Source organism: Schistocerca gregaria, chromosome 1 (assembly GCF_023897955.1).
Source record: "Schistocerca gregaria isolate iqSchGreg1 chromosome 1, iqSchGreg1.2, whole genome shotgun sequence".
Lineage (NCBI taxonomy): Eukaryota > Metazoa > Arthropoda > Insecta > Orthoptera > Acrididae > Schistocerca > Schistocerca gregaria.
Genome location: NC_064920.1, coordinates 278,793,124 through 278,810,037, shown reverse-complemented (window position 1 = coordinate 278,810,037; position 16,914 = coordinate 278,793,124). Strand labels below are relative to the sequence as shown.

The 16,914-nt window shown below is 37.0% G+C and overlaps 1 protein-coding gene across 17 annotated transcripts in view; it reads left to right on the top strand.

Moving 5' to 3' along the window:
- The window catches only part of LOC126340904 (disco-interacting protein 2), a 1,418,593-nt gene that overhangs the window by 1,352,705 nt on the left and 48,974 nt on the right, over nt 1-16,914 (top strand). For 11 of the 17 annotated variants that reach the window (XM_050001738.1, XM_050001732.1, XM_050001735.1 and 8 more), the window contains 5 exons: nt 2,199-2,430; nt 5,200-5,330; nt 6,569-6,815; nt 7,375-7,514; nt 8,801-8,928. In XM_050001738.1, coding sequence (XP_049857695.1) covers nt 2,199-2,430; nt 5,200-5,330; nt 6,569-6,815; nt 7,375-7,514; nt 8,801-8,928 — 878 coding nt within the window. The remainder of the gene's footprint in view (nt 1-2,198; nt 2,431-5,199; nt 5,331-6,568; nt 6,816-7,374; nt 7,515-8,800; nt 8,929-16,914) is intronic. The other 6 variants (XM_050001746.1, XM_050001743.1, XM_050001741.1 and 3 more) reach the window with 1 other exon arrangement.

Genomic DNA, 16,914 nt, shown 5'->3' with positions numbered 1-16,914 from the left:
TTTGCTATTTAGGAGCAAAAAAACTGTTTATGGTCAAAGTAGAGAGGATATAGAATGTAGACTGGCAATAGCAAGGAAAGCGTTTCTTAAGAAGAGAAATTTGTTAACATCGAGTATAGATTTAAGTGTCAGGAAATCGTTTCTGAAAGTATTTGTATGGAGTGTAGCCATGTACAGATGTGAAACATGAACAATAAATAGTTTAGACAAGAAGAGAATAGAAGCTTTCGAAATGTGGTGCTACAGAAGAATGCTGAAGATTAGATGGGTGGATTACGTAAATAATGAGGAGGGACTGAATAAAATTGGGGAGAAGAGGAATTTGTGGCACAACTTGACTAGCAGAAGGGATCGGTTGATAGGACACATTCGGAGGCATCAAGGGATCACCAATTTAGTATTGGAGGACAGCGTGGTGGGTAAAAATCATACAGGCAGACCAAGAGATGAATACACTAAACAGATTCGGAAGGATGTAGGGTGCACTAGTTACTTAGAGATGAAGCAGCCTGCACAGGGTAGAGTAGCATGGAAAGCTGCATCAAACCAGTCCATGGACTGAAGAGCACAACAACAACAAAAAGAACATTAGTTTAATTACAACATAGATATTTCTCCTAACATTTCTATGAGAATTTGATAATGCAGCCACAAGAATGAAATTATAAATTTTCCTGAAACTTAAGACTATGTTAATTCACATCATCAGGTTTTCTAACTAGTTATAATTTTCTGGTGATTATAGTTAAAAGATCTACAGTAATGTTAAAGGTGTTGATTTGGTATATAAGTGAACCATATAGTTTAATTTACTGATAGAAATTGAGATAAACACTTTATATCTCTTGTCTGTTACATAATCTGGATCAGGTGGTATACAGTCTGTTAAACTTTTATTGTTATTGAACCATTCATAACTACCCTGTGACTAGTCGTATTACAGCTACCAACCCAAATTCTCAACTTTTTGCACGTTACATGCGTGGCATCCACTTTCCGTTATCCTCGCTGCCTGCAGCTGTACCTGATTCACACAGTGGTTCGAACATAGTGTGCATCTGCACTGAAGTTATCATTACCATCAAGGCACTATGTGTTCAGTGTGTCATAGGTTGAGGACCTGGGTTGGAAGGGATGCATAGCCAAAGTGGTTAAGGTGGCTGCTTGCATAAAGCAAGAGGTCAGAGTTCAAGTCCCAGTCAGGAAGAAATTTTCATTTGTAGTTTTTGAATTTAATTCAAAGCCCAGGGTGGCTGAGATCCATTTTTCTCTTAAATCATGTTAATCTTTAACATGTCTTGTTTGAGTCTCCGTGTGTAAATCCCAATAATGTTTCCAAAGGTGACAAAATAATCAGCCAAGCTGATATCCTTTGATCCCCTGCAAACAAAGAAAAATAAAATCCTCTTACTTTCCTCATGGAATCAAGTAACATGGTGCAGTGACAAGATACTGGGTTCACATTTGGAAGGATGGTGATATTCCCTCTCAGCTGTACAGATGTAGGTTTTACATGGTTTACCAGAATTGCTTGTGGTAAATGCCTGGGTGATTCTGTTGAAAAATGGATGGCCGATTTCCTTCCCTTTCTGTATCCACTTTAAACTTGTACCCCATCCCTAATGGTACCTTATCACTGACACGTTGTTTTGTCCTTCCCACTGTCAGAACGGTTTTTTGCTCTTAGAAGAGTACTTCCAGCTTCCTGCTGTGACTGATGTATGTACCTATTCATATGAAATGCTTGTCATATCAGTACTCACAAATCTTAATTCAGTAGTATTGTATCACAATAAAGTAAATTTTACTGACAATTTCTTCAGATGAAACATTATTCTGTTGTCTAGAACATGGCAAAACTGTATTGATCATAGAACATTTAATTGATTGATCCAGTCATAAATGGTAATGAGAGCTGATGCAGTGCTTCAGTGTGCTTCACTAAACTTGGATTGCACTTGGAGCTCAGTCCCCTTTCAGAAATTAAATTGTTTTAAACTGCATTCTACTTATCTTCATCCATTTTCATGAAATGTGTAACACCATTAAGCCACAAGTTTCCTTCCATCCTCAAGTATGTTGCCTGAAGTATTTTGTTATTTAATCATCAGTGTTGCCATGACAGCTGAAAATAAATTTATTTTCTGTGTTGATTTTGTTTTTTATGTTTCTTTTAATTGTATATTCTCTATTTACAGAGTTTCCAATGGATGTCACGGGTTCTCCAGGCAGTTGACTCAATTCATCAAGTTGGCATCTATTGTCTGGCTCTTGTGCCACCAAACTACTTACCTAAGACACCTCTTGGTGGAATTCATCTCTCAGAAACAAAGCGTCGGTTCTTAGAGGGAACTCTTCATCCAGCTAATGTGCTACTTTGCCCACACACTTGTGTCACAAATCTGCCCAAACCTCGTGAGATACATTCAGGTATATTGCTTATTTACCACCCACGAAAGCAAAGAGAATATGTATGTTCTTGTACATGTTCCACTGTGTCAAAAATATCAGATGAAAATTTTGCATGTGAATGCATGTTTCTGGTTCATCAAAGAAGCATCAAAGCCACTTACAAGAAGTTAGGCAGCAAGAGAGAAAATGGTTAGCTGTGTATTTCTCGTGGATGCTGATTTGCTGATAATACATTTATTGGCTTACTAGGACTTCAAGGCACTACTTTTTGTCAGAGAAGGTGAACAGGTTTCATTAGTAATTATCAACAAAACAGGCCAAGGGAATGTTTAGCAATATATGTTACTTGGCCTGGAGAATCAGTTCAGTTCCTTCTTGATGTAGTATAGATTATGCCCATGTAAAAATTATAGCTGTGCCATCCAGCAGCAGAATTGGACAAATATATGGAATGTTGACAAAATAAACTGAAGCTAGGTGCTCTGCTCAGTATTAAGAAGCGATTTTGTAGGACAGCAGTAAGGTTTGGTAACTTATGTGTTACTTTTGCTTTCTTAATATTTTCTTTGGTGGTTTGTATCTTCATATTAATGTTGCTTAATGAAAACAAAAATGTCCCAGTTGTGGTGTAAAAAGTCAAAACTAACAAAATTGAGTTGTTTCTGAGTTATTGAAGTCTGTTGCTGCATCTGGCTGCTTGCCTGTAGATTCTCTCTGTCTTGATTCAAACATTTGAGATCGCTCTTTTTTTCCCTTTTCACTTTTACATCTTTTTAAACTGTAAAACAGTGTCAGTTGCCTGTCACTTGTGATGAATGAGCATTATTTAACTAAACAGTGACCAATGTCAAACATTCTTTGCTCATTTTCAGATTTTTTCATTTTCATTTACTACAGATGTTTCATGCAAAAGGTACACACTTCAATTGAACTAAATACTCAATTTTAAAAAAATAAAATAAAAATAAATAAAAATAAAAATAATTGAATTTGGCCTATAGACTGCAACTACTATTCTCCCAGGACCTCTTCATTCTGTCATATTTTTTTCCCTTTCCTCCTCAGAAATGATCCATTTGGGCCAACTGTTTGGTGGTTTTATACTGTTATTTTATACTTTTAACTTTGCTACTAAACTCTCCTCTTTTATGGACTATACATGGTGTAATTCCAACTTCTGCAGCATCCCCTTTCATGTCATTTACCCATGTCGCCTTTCACTCCACGATGTAGTTGAAGCTCCTTTTGGTCAGTTTCCATTCATCCATCCACAGTAAGTATCTGTAGAAATTCAACCTCCACTTCATCATTTCTCATTCCTCTTTTTGGTTTGCTTGGAGAGTGCTTTGTTTTTCGTCTTCTTTCAAGTCCCATCAGTAGTCCTCATTGGTCTGAGAATTTTCTTCAGAATCTTCTTTCTTTTTGAATTCCTGAAGCTTTTCTTTTCTCTTTAAAATAAGACACTCTGAGGCATACAATTCTCCAGGTTGTACTGCCGAGTTATACTGTCTGATTTTGGGCTCGTAGGATAACACCCATTTGTTGTACTTATAGTTGTTCTGTGTTCGCTTGTAGGCCAGATCCAGTTATCTGGCTCTTCCTGTGGTTGTCTCCTTATCCAATCCATCGGGTTGGATCCATACTCAGTTATTGTATTAATAGGAAAAGTTCTGAGTTAAGATTGTGATAATGTTGGGATGGTCTTACTGTGAATAGAAATTGGAAAAATGTTGCAAGCTTACTTTGGTGACTGATCATTTCGAGCATTCTTCCATTGCTGTTGATAGTAAGGGCCATCCAGGATTTATCATGATCTTATCTCAGTTTTTCCATTTCAGTAGGTTAATTGAATATGTACTGAGTGTGTACTATCTACTTTGGAACAGCTGTATTGAATATAAACAATGAATTCATGAGCAAGACATAATCAAAACATTCATGTTTTAGTGAAATAAAGTCCCTTCAGAATGTGCAGATAGTTGTTGTATTCCAATACAATTGTATTTCAGTGCAGTTGTAGGACTCCTTTAGTCACCAGAGACAAAATAATGCCTTTCCTTATCATTCTGAAGAAAAAAAACATCGTTAAAGATGTGACAGCTCAGTTTTGTCTGTTTGTGTGTCTCTTAGCTGTTCTTTGGCTTCTCCTGTTTCAGCAGCTGGTAAGTAGCCACTTACATGCTACCTAGTACAAATATGCAATTTAAACTCTTGTATTTTGAATTTTAATGTATTTCTTAGTTGATGTTAAGGCAGAGAGAATAAGTATGCTTGCGGGAGGTAAGCAATTAAAAGTGGTGAACACATCACAAAAGGCAAACAGATTACAAAGGGAACTGATGAAAGAGGTTATAGTAAGAGAAAAAGTTAGGTTTCTTGACTTTTTTCTGTTTAATGTTGACGAAGTAATTAACAGAATTTTGTGTGAGACAGTGAATATTAATTTTGTGTGAGACAGTGAATATTACTCTGAACATAAAGAGTGGAAAATTATTTACTTATAATGTAGCTTGAGGTGAAGGTAGTATTTTCTGTTAATAACTGCATGAAAAAGCACTCATTTGTTGTATTTGAGGTTTTAATATATTTAATGTTGTATATTTGGTATTTCTTTAATAGCTACTAACAGTTTTGTACAGACACGTAGATTAAGCATATATTTTGAGAGTTCATTCAGTAGTGTAGTGGTAGTGCAAAAGAAAATAATTTTTTTTGCTGTTTTCTTTTGTGTTTTTAACTTTTTTTGAAGTAGTAACAATAATTTCTTTTTGTAATGTGGCTTCCTAGCTGCTGACTTTGTTACAGACGTTGGGCCTGCCTCTGTCATGGTAGGCAACATAGTGCAAGGCAATCGGCTTGCATCTGCCCAAGGAAGAGACATGGGAATTGTGGATGAGGAATCTGACTCAGCAAGGAAGGTGAGATTATTGTCTGAATTCACATTGTACATTTTTGTTATGCAGCACATCAACCTAAAAATAAAAACCATGTGAATTAAAGATTGGCAAGATCACACAAAAATTTATTGATAAATTTGTAATTTTCATACAGCAGAGACCTTTAAGCTGTTATACTAAACATTAAGAAGTTTTTTGGTAGTATCACAACAGTTTTGGAGTAAAAAAACTGACGGGGGGTGTATTTAAGCTAAAACTGGATACAGGGAATATTGATAATTTTTTTGCTAATAGTGCAACATCAACTTCATTCACGACGACAACTGACTGCAGAAATGTCTGTGGATTTTTACTTATAAGACCTCTTATAATGTAATTGATTTAAAAAAAATAGAATTTAATTGTAATCTATTCGCCAAGTGGCAGCAGGAGAACACACACATTTAAACTTGCAAGATTTCAGAGGAAGTGGCTCCTTTTCCTGATAGAAGGATTGAAGAAAAAGTATGAATCAGGAAATGGAGAGAGTTCAGAAAAGTCGCCCAGAACTCTAGTTCAGGGGAGGCTTACCAGACGGGACAATAAGGAAAGACACACTTGTGCTGTCCATTAAGTCTCTTTTAACCCAGGGCTCTGAGAAACTTTCTTCCCAAACTCCCCCCATTTCCTAAACCACACTAGTTCTTTTACTTCACCCCTCTTCCTTCCCCTTCAACTGTACTGCCAGAATAAGGAGCCACTGGCTCCAAAGCTTGCAAGTTTAAGTACCTTTATATAAGTATGTGTTCTCCTGCCGTCACTTGTTTAGTAGATTTTTTATCTATCCAATTCATTATATTCTCATAAAAATGATTATTTTCATTGATTTATAAGAGTCCTTGAATCACAAAACTTATACATGGTTACGTATTAACATTATTTTAATGAATGCAGGTTTTAGAGTTTTGACACATACTACAACTCTTATGAAATACTTTTGGTATTTGGTGTTATTTATGACCAAGGGAAAAGAAACTTCTGATTTTAAAAAATAGTAGTCACATCATGTTAAGTGATACTTCAGGACCAGTTGTGCAAAATTTAATGATGCTTTTAAGAAAATCTCCTCCAACTGCCTTAATAAGCAGCAGTAGAAATTTTACTTTTTAGATGCTGCACTTTTATTTAGCTGTTGATCAAAGTAATTTCCATTTAAAAAATATATTTGCATTGCTGGTGTATGCTGTTTTCATCAGTATTTCTCTTTTCTCTTAAAACAGTACCAATTCATATCAGAAATTCTGAAGTGGAGGGCACAGAGCACAGCTGACCATGTTATATTTACATTGCTCAATAGTAAAGGAACTGTAGCAGTCACACTTTCCTGCTCACAACTACATAAGAAAGCTGAAAGGGTTGGCAACCTTTTACTCGAGAAAGGAAAGATCAATACAGGCGATCATGTGGCACTCATCTTTCCACCTGGAATTGATCTCATTTGTGCATTCTATGGTTGCCTTTATGTTGGTACGTATACCATTGGACAAGTGTAATTTATTGTTTTGATATTATGTAACTCATGCTCATATTTCATCTTCCCCCATCCCTACCTCACTATCCCTCCTCATCCTCCTCACTCAAGCCTCCTCATTACCACTACTACGCACACCATATTGTTTGTCTGATGAGGTGCTATTGGAGTGCACAGTCTGGCCTCATCTGCCAGAGACAGTGGCTTTTGTGTGTGTGTGTGGGTGTGTGTGTGTGTGTGTGTGTGTGTGTGTCTTCTAATTCAGAAGAAGACCTTCTGACCGAAAGCTTAAATGTATGGCAGTCTTTTTGCCATGTGTGTTTTTGACGCACTATCTCCTCTATAGGATAAGTAGCAATCTGTCCTTTTCATATTCCATCCTGGACTTTCTATCATTTGATCTCAACCATATTTCGTATTTTAGTGTAAATCCCAACTGAAGTTAAAATTTATTTAGTTACAGAAAATAAAATTAAAGCATTTCCTGTGACAATTTATGTTTTATAATTGATTGGTTTTTCTAGTGTTTGTTAAGCATATTTGATCTGACTGCAGGTGCTGTGCCAGTAACAATAAGACCACCACATCCTCAAAATTTGCAGACTACACTTCCTACTGTGAGAATGATTGTTGATGTCAGCAAATCTGTCCTTGTTTTATCCAATCAGAATGTAATAAAGCTTCTAAAATCCAAGGTTAGTATACAGAATGTTAACTTTAAATATAGCTTGCCATAAATCACAAGCTGTGTTATTATTCAGGAAGAGTATGTTTATGCTGTAACAAAGTGACAAATCTTGACATCACTTAATGACATTATGTTGTCAGTTTTTCTTTCAATAATCTGTTTCAATGCAGAGAAAGTCACAGTGTCTGTGTAATTCTTCTATATGTCTGACTCTGTCTTCCTTTGAGTAAATATTTTCCATTCCATTGAATAACTTGTGTGCACCAGCCAGCTCCTTGGAACACTGATCTCAAAACCATTGTTTAAATTGGAAGATGATATTATTTTTATCAGGTGTTTCCTGTTGTATGGATTTTTCATATGTGACTGGTTTGAAGCAGTCATTTGGAATTGCACATGTTGTGTTCGGTTGTATGTCCTGCCGTCAGATGGTCAACTTTGTCTTGGCCACAGTTTGGTGGGGGCTATTCATTTGTGTGGAGACCTGGTCAGTGGACATGTCCTCATAGAATGCTGTGATGGGACTGGAGTAGGATGTGATTGGTTGGTTGTATTGGACACGTCTTGCAAGTGTGTCTCCCCCAGGGGTATAACCTGTGTGACAAGAGTGTCATGCCCTCTGCTTGTTATATGGAAAAGGGCTTCATTTCATCTCAATTATAGAAAGATTTTTGTGAGAAAGTAAATGTTCAACTATTGCTGTTTTTATGAATACCAGAATGACTTGATGTCACAGTCTTAAAGTAAGTGTTATGTGGATTTATGTTTTTCTTTTTTTTAAAAAAAAAAAAATTGTACTATACACGTCTTGGTATGTAGTGAGAGTAAGAGGCTAAATATTCACTTGAGTGGAAAAGCTGATTGTTTATCACACCATGGAATAAGCAGTTACTCCACAGGACGGAGAATGTTCTACTACATAGAGGAAGACATGATCAGTTATACAGAAGCAGTGACTGAGATGCAGAAAATTGAGAAGAGTTAGTTGTAAGAAAAAAGGAAAGTGAATAGCAACAAGGAAACACCAAAAGTTCAGGATGTGAGGAGAGACTGTCATATTTCAAATGTTTCTCAGTGTTGGAAGCTTCTATTTCAGAGTACTTACTGTACTTTGAACACCAATATAATAGTATTATGGCAGAACTAGTAATAAATTTTGGAATAGTAGTAACCTTTTTGTATATGTAATTCTCTAGTGTTTAATTATGTCCATTTTTTGTACGTGTAATTATTTCTGTTTATTTTAAATTGCAACAATGTTCATTGTTTGGAGTAAGATGCCTTTTGTTCTAGGAAGCAAGTAATGTGGTGGATATAAAGTCTTGGCCTATCACACTTGACACGGATGACATGCCAAAGAAGAAGCTGCCTACAATGTATCGTGCACCAACTGCAGAAATGCTGGCTTACCTAGATTTCAGGTAGAAAAAAAATTTGATTGCCCGATAATACAGAGCAAGATGTAGCAAAACTAAAAGCTTAAACAATGGAAACTCCAGGTTGGAATAACAACAGTATTAGGAAAAGGACAGATTGCTACTCAACTTTGCAGCCAGTTGTCTGCATCTCAGTAGATCATATTTACAATGAGTAGCAATCTATCCTTTCCCTAATATTGTTAAAATTAAAAGTTTCAGTAGTGAATTGAAGCTTTATAATATTATCATGCGTCACAGGAAAAGTACAGATAATGCCAAGAGATTTTCAGCAGTTACAAATAATTTTCTTCTTCTTGACAGTTACAGAAATTTTAGCATCAGTAAGCAAGATATATCTTTATGCAGTGCTGAGTAGTATATAACAAGAGTGTTTCTGAAAAGATTATCACAGCAGTGAATTAGATTTTACCCGAGCATACTTAGATCCATGCTGTGTAGAATGAAGTGAACGAGTCGCAGTACATGTCACTTACATTTATGCTATAGAAGTTTTTGTGGCCTAGCAATGTATTTGAAATAAAAGGGAAGAGAGCAGCCCATATTGACAGAAATGTAGATTAAAACAAACAAATTTTATCTTTTGGTGGTAATTGCGTTCATTTTGCATCCAACAAAGCTGAATGTTGATATTTTACATTGCTGTATTAGCCAGCTGAGAATTTACAGACAGCAGGTTGTTATAGGAAACAACTATTAGAGAGAGAGAGAGAGAGAGAGAGAGAGAGAGAGAGAGAGAGAGAGAGAGAGAGAGAGAATAAATAAATGTATACTATTTTCATTCTTTCTGTGTACTGAGGCACTCAAAGATTTCTAGTAGAACTACTCATTTGATGTTAGATAGTCATCTTTGACAATTTACTGTTGCAGAAAAATGAAGGCAAATAAATTTCATTGATGGTAACTAATCCTCCATCCCGCTGCTGTGGATCAGTAGCAGTATGCTAAATGTTAATATGTGGTGTTGATGTCATTCCTTTTGGCAGTACATTCCCTATTTTTCGAATATTTAAATTAATGCGATAATGCTGTTACGTTTAGATTCATTTTTAACTACTCTCTGTTAAGCCATCCCCACACAGGATGTGTTTGTTGTCTCAAAACGCACCAGACATTCTATCCATCATGATAGCTGCATGCTCTGAAATGACATGCTACATCTCTCGAAGTGTGCTCCCCATCATGATTTGCGGCTGCAGCACTCCCAGCAGCAGTTGTCAGCTGCATCTGGGTACAAATAACACAGTTTGTCTACAAGAATGTAAGCATGTAAAATAGATGCATTAACTCTGTTAGCAGTCATTTAAGAAAAACAGAGAAAATTGTGAAAACAATTCTGGGCTCATTGATGGCTTGAACAGTGAAGTGCTGGTAGTGGAATACTATACATGCTTACGCTGAGAATGACAAACAAAATGTACTAAAAATTGCATTTGGAAAAAAGTTATATTATAAAATACATTGTTGTTGTTGTCTTCAGTCCTGAGACTGGTTTGATGCAGCTCTCCATGCTACTCTATCCTGTGCAAGCTGCTTCATCTCCCAGTACCTACTGCAACCTACATCCTTCTGAATCTGCTTAGTGTACTCATCTCTCGGTCTCCCTCTACGGTTTTTACCCTCCACGCTGCCCTCCAATGCTAAATTTGTGATCCCTTGATGCCTCAAAACATGTCCTACCAACCGATCTCTTCTTCTAGTCAAGTTGTGCCACAAACTTCTCTTCTCCCCAATCCTATTCAATACCTCCTCATTAGTTACGTGATCTATCCACCTTATCTTCAGTATTCTTCTGTAGCACCACATTTCGAAAGCTTCTATTCTCTTCTTGTCCAAACTAGTTATCGTCCATGTTTCACTTCCATACATGGCTACACTCCAAACAAATACTTTCAGAAACGACTTCCTGATACATAAATCTATATTCGATGTTAACAAATTTCTCTTCTTCAGAAACGCTTTCCTTGCCATTGCCAGTCTACATTTCATATCCTCTCTACTTCGACCATCATCAGTTATTTTACTTCCTAAATAGCAAAACTCCTTTACTACTTTAAGTGTCTCATTTCCTAATCTAATTCCCTCAGCATCACCCGATTTAATTTGACTACATTCCATTATCCTCGTTTTGCTTTTGTTAATGTTCATCTTATATCCTCCTTTCAAGACACTGTCCATTCCGTTCAAGTGCTCTTCCAAGTCCTTTGCCGTCTCTGACAGAATTACAATGTCATCGGCGAACCTCAAAGTTTTTACTTCGTCTCCATGAATTTTAATACCTACTCCAAATTTTTCTTTTGTTTCCTTTACTGCTTGCTCAATATACAGATTGAATAACATCGGGGAGAGGCTACAACCCTGTCTCACTCCTTTCCCAACCACTGCTTCCCTTTCATGTCCCTCGACTCTTATTACTGCCATCTGGTTTCTGTACAAATTATAAATAGCCTTTCGCTCCCTGTATTTTACCCCTGCCACCTTTAGAATTTGAAAAAGAGTATTCCAGTCAACATTGTCAAAAGCTTTCTCTAAGTCTACAAATGCTAGAAACGTAGGTTTGCCTTTTCTTAATCTTTCTTCTAAGATAAGTCGTAAGGTCAGTATTGCCTCACGTGTTCCAACATTTCGACGGAATCCAAACTGATCCTCCCCGAGGTCTGCATCTACCAGTTTTTCCATTCGTCTGTAAAGAATTCGCGTTAGTATTTTGCAGCCGTGGCTTATTAAACTGATAGTTCGGTAATTTTCACATCTGTCAGCACCTGCTTTCTTTGGGATTGGAATTATTATATTCTTCTTGAAGTCTGAGGGTATTTCGCCTGTCTCATACATCTTGCTCACCAGCTGGTAGAGTTTTGTCATGACTGGCTCTCCCAAGGCCGTCAGTAGTTCTAATGGAATGTTGTCTACTCCGGTGGCCTTGTTTCGACTCAGGTCTTTCAGTGCTCTGTCAAACTCTTCACGCAGTATCGTATCTCCCATTTCGTCTTCATCTACATCCTCTTCTATTTCCATAATATTGTCCTCAAGTACATCGCCCTTGTATAAACCTTCTATATACTCCTTCCACCTTTCTGCCTTCCCTTCTTTGCTTAGAACTGGGCTGCCATCTGAGCTCTTGATATTCATACACGTGGTTCTCTTCTCTCCAAAGGTCTCTTTAATTTTTCTGTAGGCAGTATCTATCTTACCCCTAGTGAGATAAGCTTCTACATCCTTACATTTGTCCTCTAGCCATCCCTGTTTAGCCATTTTGCACTTCCTGTCATTTTTGAGACGTTTGTATTCCTTTTTGCCTGCTTCATTTACTGCATTTTTATATTTTCTCCTTTCATCAATTAAATTCAATATTTCTTCTGTTACCCAAGGATTTCTAGCAGCCCTTGTCTTTGTACCTACTTTATCCTGTGCTGCCTTCACTACTACATCCCTCAGAGCTACCCATTCTTCTTCTACTGTATTTCTTTCCCCTATTCCTGTCAATTGTTCCCTTATGCTCTCTCTGAAACTCTGTACAACCTCTGGTTCTTTCAGTTTATCCAGGTCCCATCTCCTTAATTTCCCACATTTTTGCAGTTTCTTCAGTTTTAATCTACAGGTCATAACTTATAGATTGTGGTCAGAGTCCACATCTGCCCCTGGAAATGTCTTACAACTTAAAACCTGGTTCCTAAATCTCTGTCTTACCATTATATAATCTATCTGATACCTTTTAGTATCTCCAGGGTTCTTCCACGTATACAACCTTCTTTCATGATTCTTAAACCAAGTGTTAGCTATGATTAAGTTGTGCTCTGTGCAAAATTCTACTAGGCGGCTTCCTCTTTCATTTCTTAGCCCCAATCCATATTCACCTACTATGTTTCCTTCTCTCCCTTTTCCTACACTCGAATTCCAGTCACCCATTACTATTAAATTTTCGTCTCCCTTCACTATCTGAATAATTTCTTTTATTTCATAGTACATTTCTTCAATTTCTTCATCATCTGCAGAGCTAGTTAGCATATAAACTTGTACTACTGTAGTAGGTGTGGGCTTCGTATCTATCTTGGCCACAATAATGCGTTCACTATGCTGTTTGTAGTAGCTTACCCGCATTCCTATTTTCCTATTCATTATTAAACCTACTCCTGCATTACCCCTATTTGATTTTGTGTTTATAACCCTGTAGTCACCTGACCAGAAGTCTTGTACCTCCTGCCACCGAACTTCACTAATTCCCACTATACCTAACTTTAACCTATCCATTTGCCTTTTTAAATTTTCTAACCTACCTGCCCGATTAAGGGATCTGACATTCCACGCTCCGATCCGTAGAACGCCTGTTTTCTTTCTCCTGATAACGACATCCTCCTGAGTAGTCCCCGCCCGGAGATCCGAATGGGGGACTATTTTACCTCCGGAATATTTTACCCAAGGATGCCATCATCATTTAATCATACAGTAAAGCTGCATGTCCTCGGGAAAAATTACGGCTGTAGTTTCCCCTTGCTTTCAGCTGTTCGCAGTACCAGCACAGCAAGGCCGTTTTGGTTAATGTTGCAAGGCCAGATCAGTCAATCATCCAGACTGTTGCCCCTGCAACTACTGAAAAGGCTGCTGCCCCTCTTCAGGAACCACACGTTTGTCTGGCCTCTCAACAGATACCCCTCCGTTGTGGTTGCACCTACGGTACGGCCATCTGTATCGCTGAGGCACGCAAGCCTCCCCACCAACGGCAAGGTCCATGGTTCATGGGGGGTATAAAATACAAATAGTTGGTCTTGAGTAGATGATTTGGGTATTTTTCTGTTAATAATGTATAATAAAATACATTATTAACAGAAAAATACCCAAATCATCTACTCAAGACCAACTTCAGCTCACTCTTATTTGCCTAATTTCCACATTGTGAAAGTTCCGCTTATTTAAAAAGTTTGTTTGGTGTTCCTTTGCTGTCAGTAGCTTTGGCCTGATGCATTTCACTTCATCAAAAATGGAGGGTAGCTTTGGCTTAACAGTGCTTGTTGTGATAATTCGTACTTTTAAACATTATACAAGCTCTCCTCCTCCTCCTCCTCCTTCTCCTCCTCGAATAAGTCTAATAAGACACACTTTTATTCCTGTGACCACATTCTATCAGTGTTGTTCTCTCTGTAGTATAAACTGCACTGAACAGCAATGGAATCGACCAGTGATGTAGTTGATAAACTAGCTGTTCATTGGTTCATGTACCCTGGAACATTCGGAAAATCAAAACAAACTCTGTCTCGAACAGTGAGTGCTCTTAATTATAATAAACTAGCGAACCTGGCAATGCTTTACTATTGCCAAATATGTATGGGAAGTTGTATACCATATTTACTCGAATCTAAGCCACACATTTTTCCAGTTTTTGTAATCCAAAAAACTGCCTGTGGCTTAGAATCGAGTGCAAAGTAAGCGGAAGTTCTGAAAAATGTTGGTAGGTGCCACCATAACTAACTTCTGCCATTGAATATATGTAGTGCTACACAGACATGCTTTGCAGTCACAAAGACAAATACTGGTGCCAAAACCTCTGCTTCAGTAAAAAAAAAAAAAAAAAAAGTAGAAGACGAGCTTTTTTCTCCACCCTGAGTTTTGACCACTGCATTTTCATACATTATCCAACGAAGTAAATACAAATTCCGTATTGTTCATCTTTGAATGTAGCAGCATTCCAATGTACTACAGAAACCTGACTGGCAAGACTGTTTGGGATGTTTGTCTATATGGCCAACTCTTCGTTCTGAATTGTTTCCTACCTGTGAGAAGAGATAGTTGCTAATAGGAACTTTTATGAATTGTGAATCACATGCAGTATTCTCTTCACCATAAGAATAATGCAAGTATAAACATTTTGCCATGAACTGTTTCATGTTTGCTGCTATCTCATTTAAATCCTGTCTGCCTAATAAACTATGAAACTAGATTCAGACAACAGCAAACACGGAAGAATATACATATCATGTCATGTTTATATTAGTATTATTCTTGTGCCTAATAGTGATACAGTCAGAAATGAAGGCAATTGACTAGATTTTTAAATCTAAGATGACTCTAATTTCTGTGCTGAATGTAATGTACTAAAGAGGCGTCTGCAAAGATTTTCAAACGGAGAAAAATTTTTACTAAACTCTCGTTCAGAACATCTTCTATCATATGCAGCCAATTATTTGGTTCTTGCTGGTCATTATCAAGGAAAGCAGCTCTGTAAGTAACAACAAATAGCAGTCTCTTGCCATTATTTCACTAATGAGACGACTCCTCTTTTTCTTTTTTTTCTTTTTTTCTTTTTTTTTTTAAATTGTAAGCGGCGGTAGCGCGTACAAAAGCAAGCCATGCCGCGAGCAGTGACAGGCCGTAAACACTCATCAGAATGCGACAAACCATGCATGACACAGTACAATAATGCATTTTCAGCTTAGAGTGACATAAACACCTATAACAAAGAGAACGGCACTTATCAGATCAGAGAAAAATTAGCAATCAATTCAAACCAGATGAAGCACGTGAAAAGGGTTCCCATATAAACACAGTTGGAGTGCCTGACGCATAGCAATGGCTACCTGGTAAAGCTTAACTGCAAAGATTACAACTTGAACCAAACTACTGTAGCTGTATCGTCATTCATTTGACCTAAGTTGTGTCTCATATTACAATGGCCCAACTGTGTTTCGATTTGGAAGTGCGGCCTAAAACTTTTCTCTCCCCTTTAATTTCGAGTCTCAAATTTTAGGTGCGGCTTAGATTCGGGAAAATTTTTTTCCCCTTGATGTCAAGTCTCATTTTTCAGCATCCCTCCTTCGTTCATTTCCTTCCTACCCCTCTGTCCATCTCCTCTTACACCCTCCCTCTGACCTTGAGCCTTGTTTATTGTTACTGCAAATGAAACATTGAGTTGAAGACACTTGAAATGAATGCATACATCAGTTGGTATCATTTATTTGATAGAGAGAGGTCTCTCCAGTTCCTGGATCTGTTAAGATTGTAGCTTCAATGTCAGTATTTCACATAATTTTAATCTGCCGACAGGTAGGATTACAGCATTTTTGACATTTCAGATTTTGTAGTAGTTTTCTAAACCTACACAAAAAAAGTCATAAGTACAGCTTTCCTATTTTCTGTTAAAACCGACTGAGAGGAAGAAAACAAAATAGAAGATGGTTGTGCATAAAATTTTGGTTAAAATTATGTTTAAAGAGGAAGAATATATTTGGGAGAAACCATTTGTCTAATGCTTTATATGCTTCACTATAGCAGTTAAAACTGACTGTGAGAAAGTTAATGAAACCACACATTTTCACAGTATAGTACAACAGAGCACAGCATTTTATTTCTTGCAATCAGATTAACAGGAAACCTGCACATTGCTGTATAAAAAACATGTAAAGACCATGTCCATCTGAATTTTTATTAGAGTAACATATACAAATTTGAAATAAATCATTCAAGAACGTTTTGAAATTTTTGGGAACAACATTAAATGACAACTTAGCTTTGTATTGTAATATAAATAACACCAAGTATTTCAGTTCATATTTGTATAAATTAGTAATAAACTCTCAGAATCTCTTAAAAACATAAAAAAAGAGTGCACAGGTAGCCAGACCCGTACTTTACCTTTGTGGTTCATGACTATCAATTATGCTACAATTCCAGCATGTCAGCAGTGTGTAACTTAAAGTGTACAATGTACACAGATTGCTAAAGGCTATAACCACAGTTGTAATTATTTGATATTTAACTATAACAGTATTATGAAAAAGTTCCACTCATGTTAAATCATCAGTGCACCATTATCATTCACAGCACACAAGTTATAATACAGAAAGCATCAGATATGAGTAGCCTTCAACTACTGTTATTATACTATAATATAAAAAACCAGACAAGTGTGAGTAGGGCTCATTCTCAAAGGATTCTGTACAAAATTAATGACAGATAATTGTTTATCTATGGTTTTAGTGA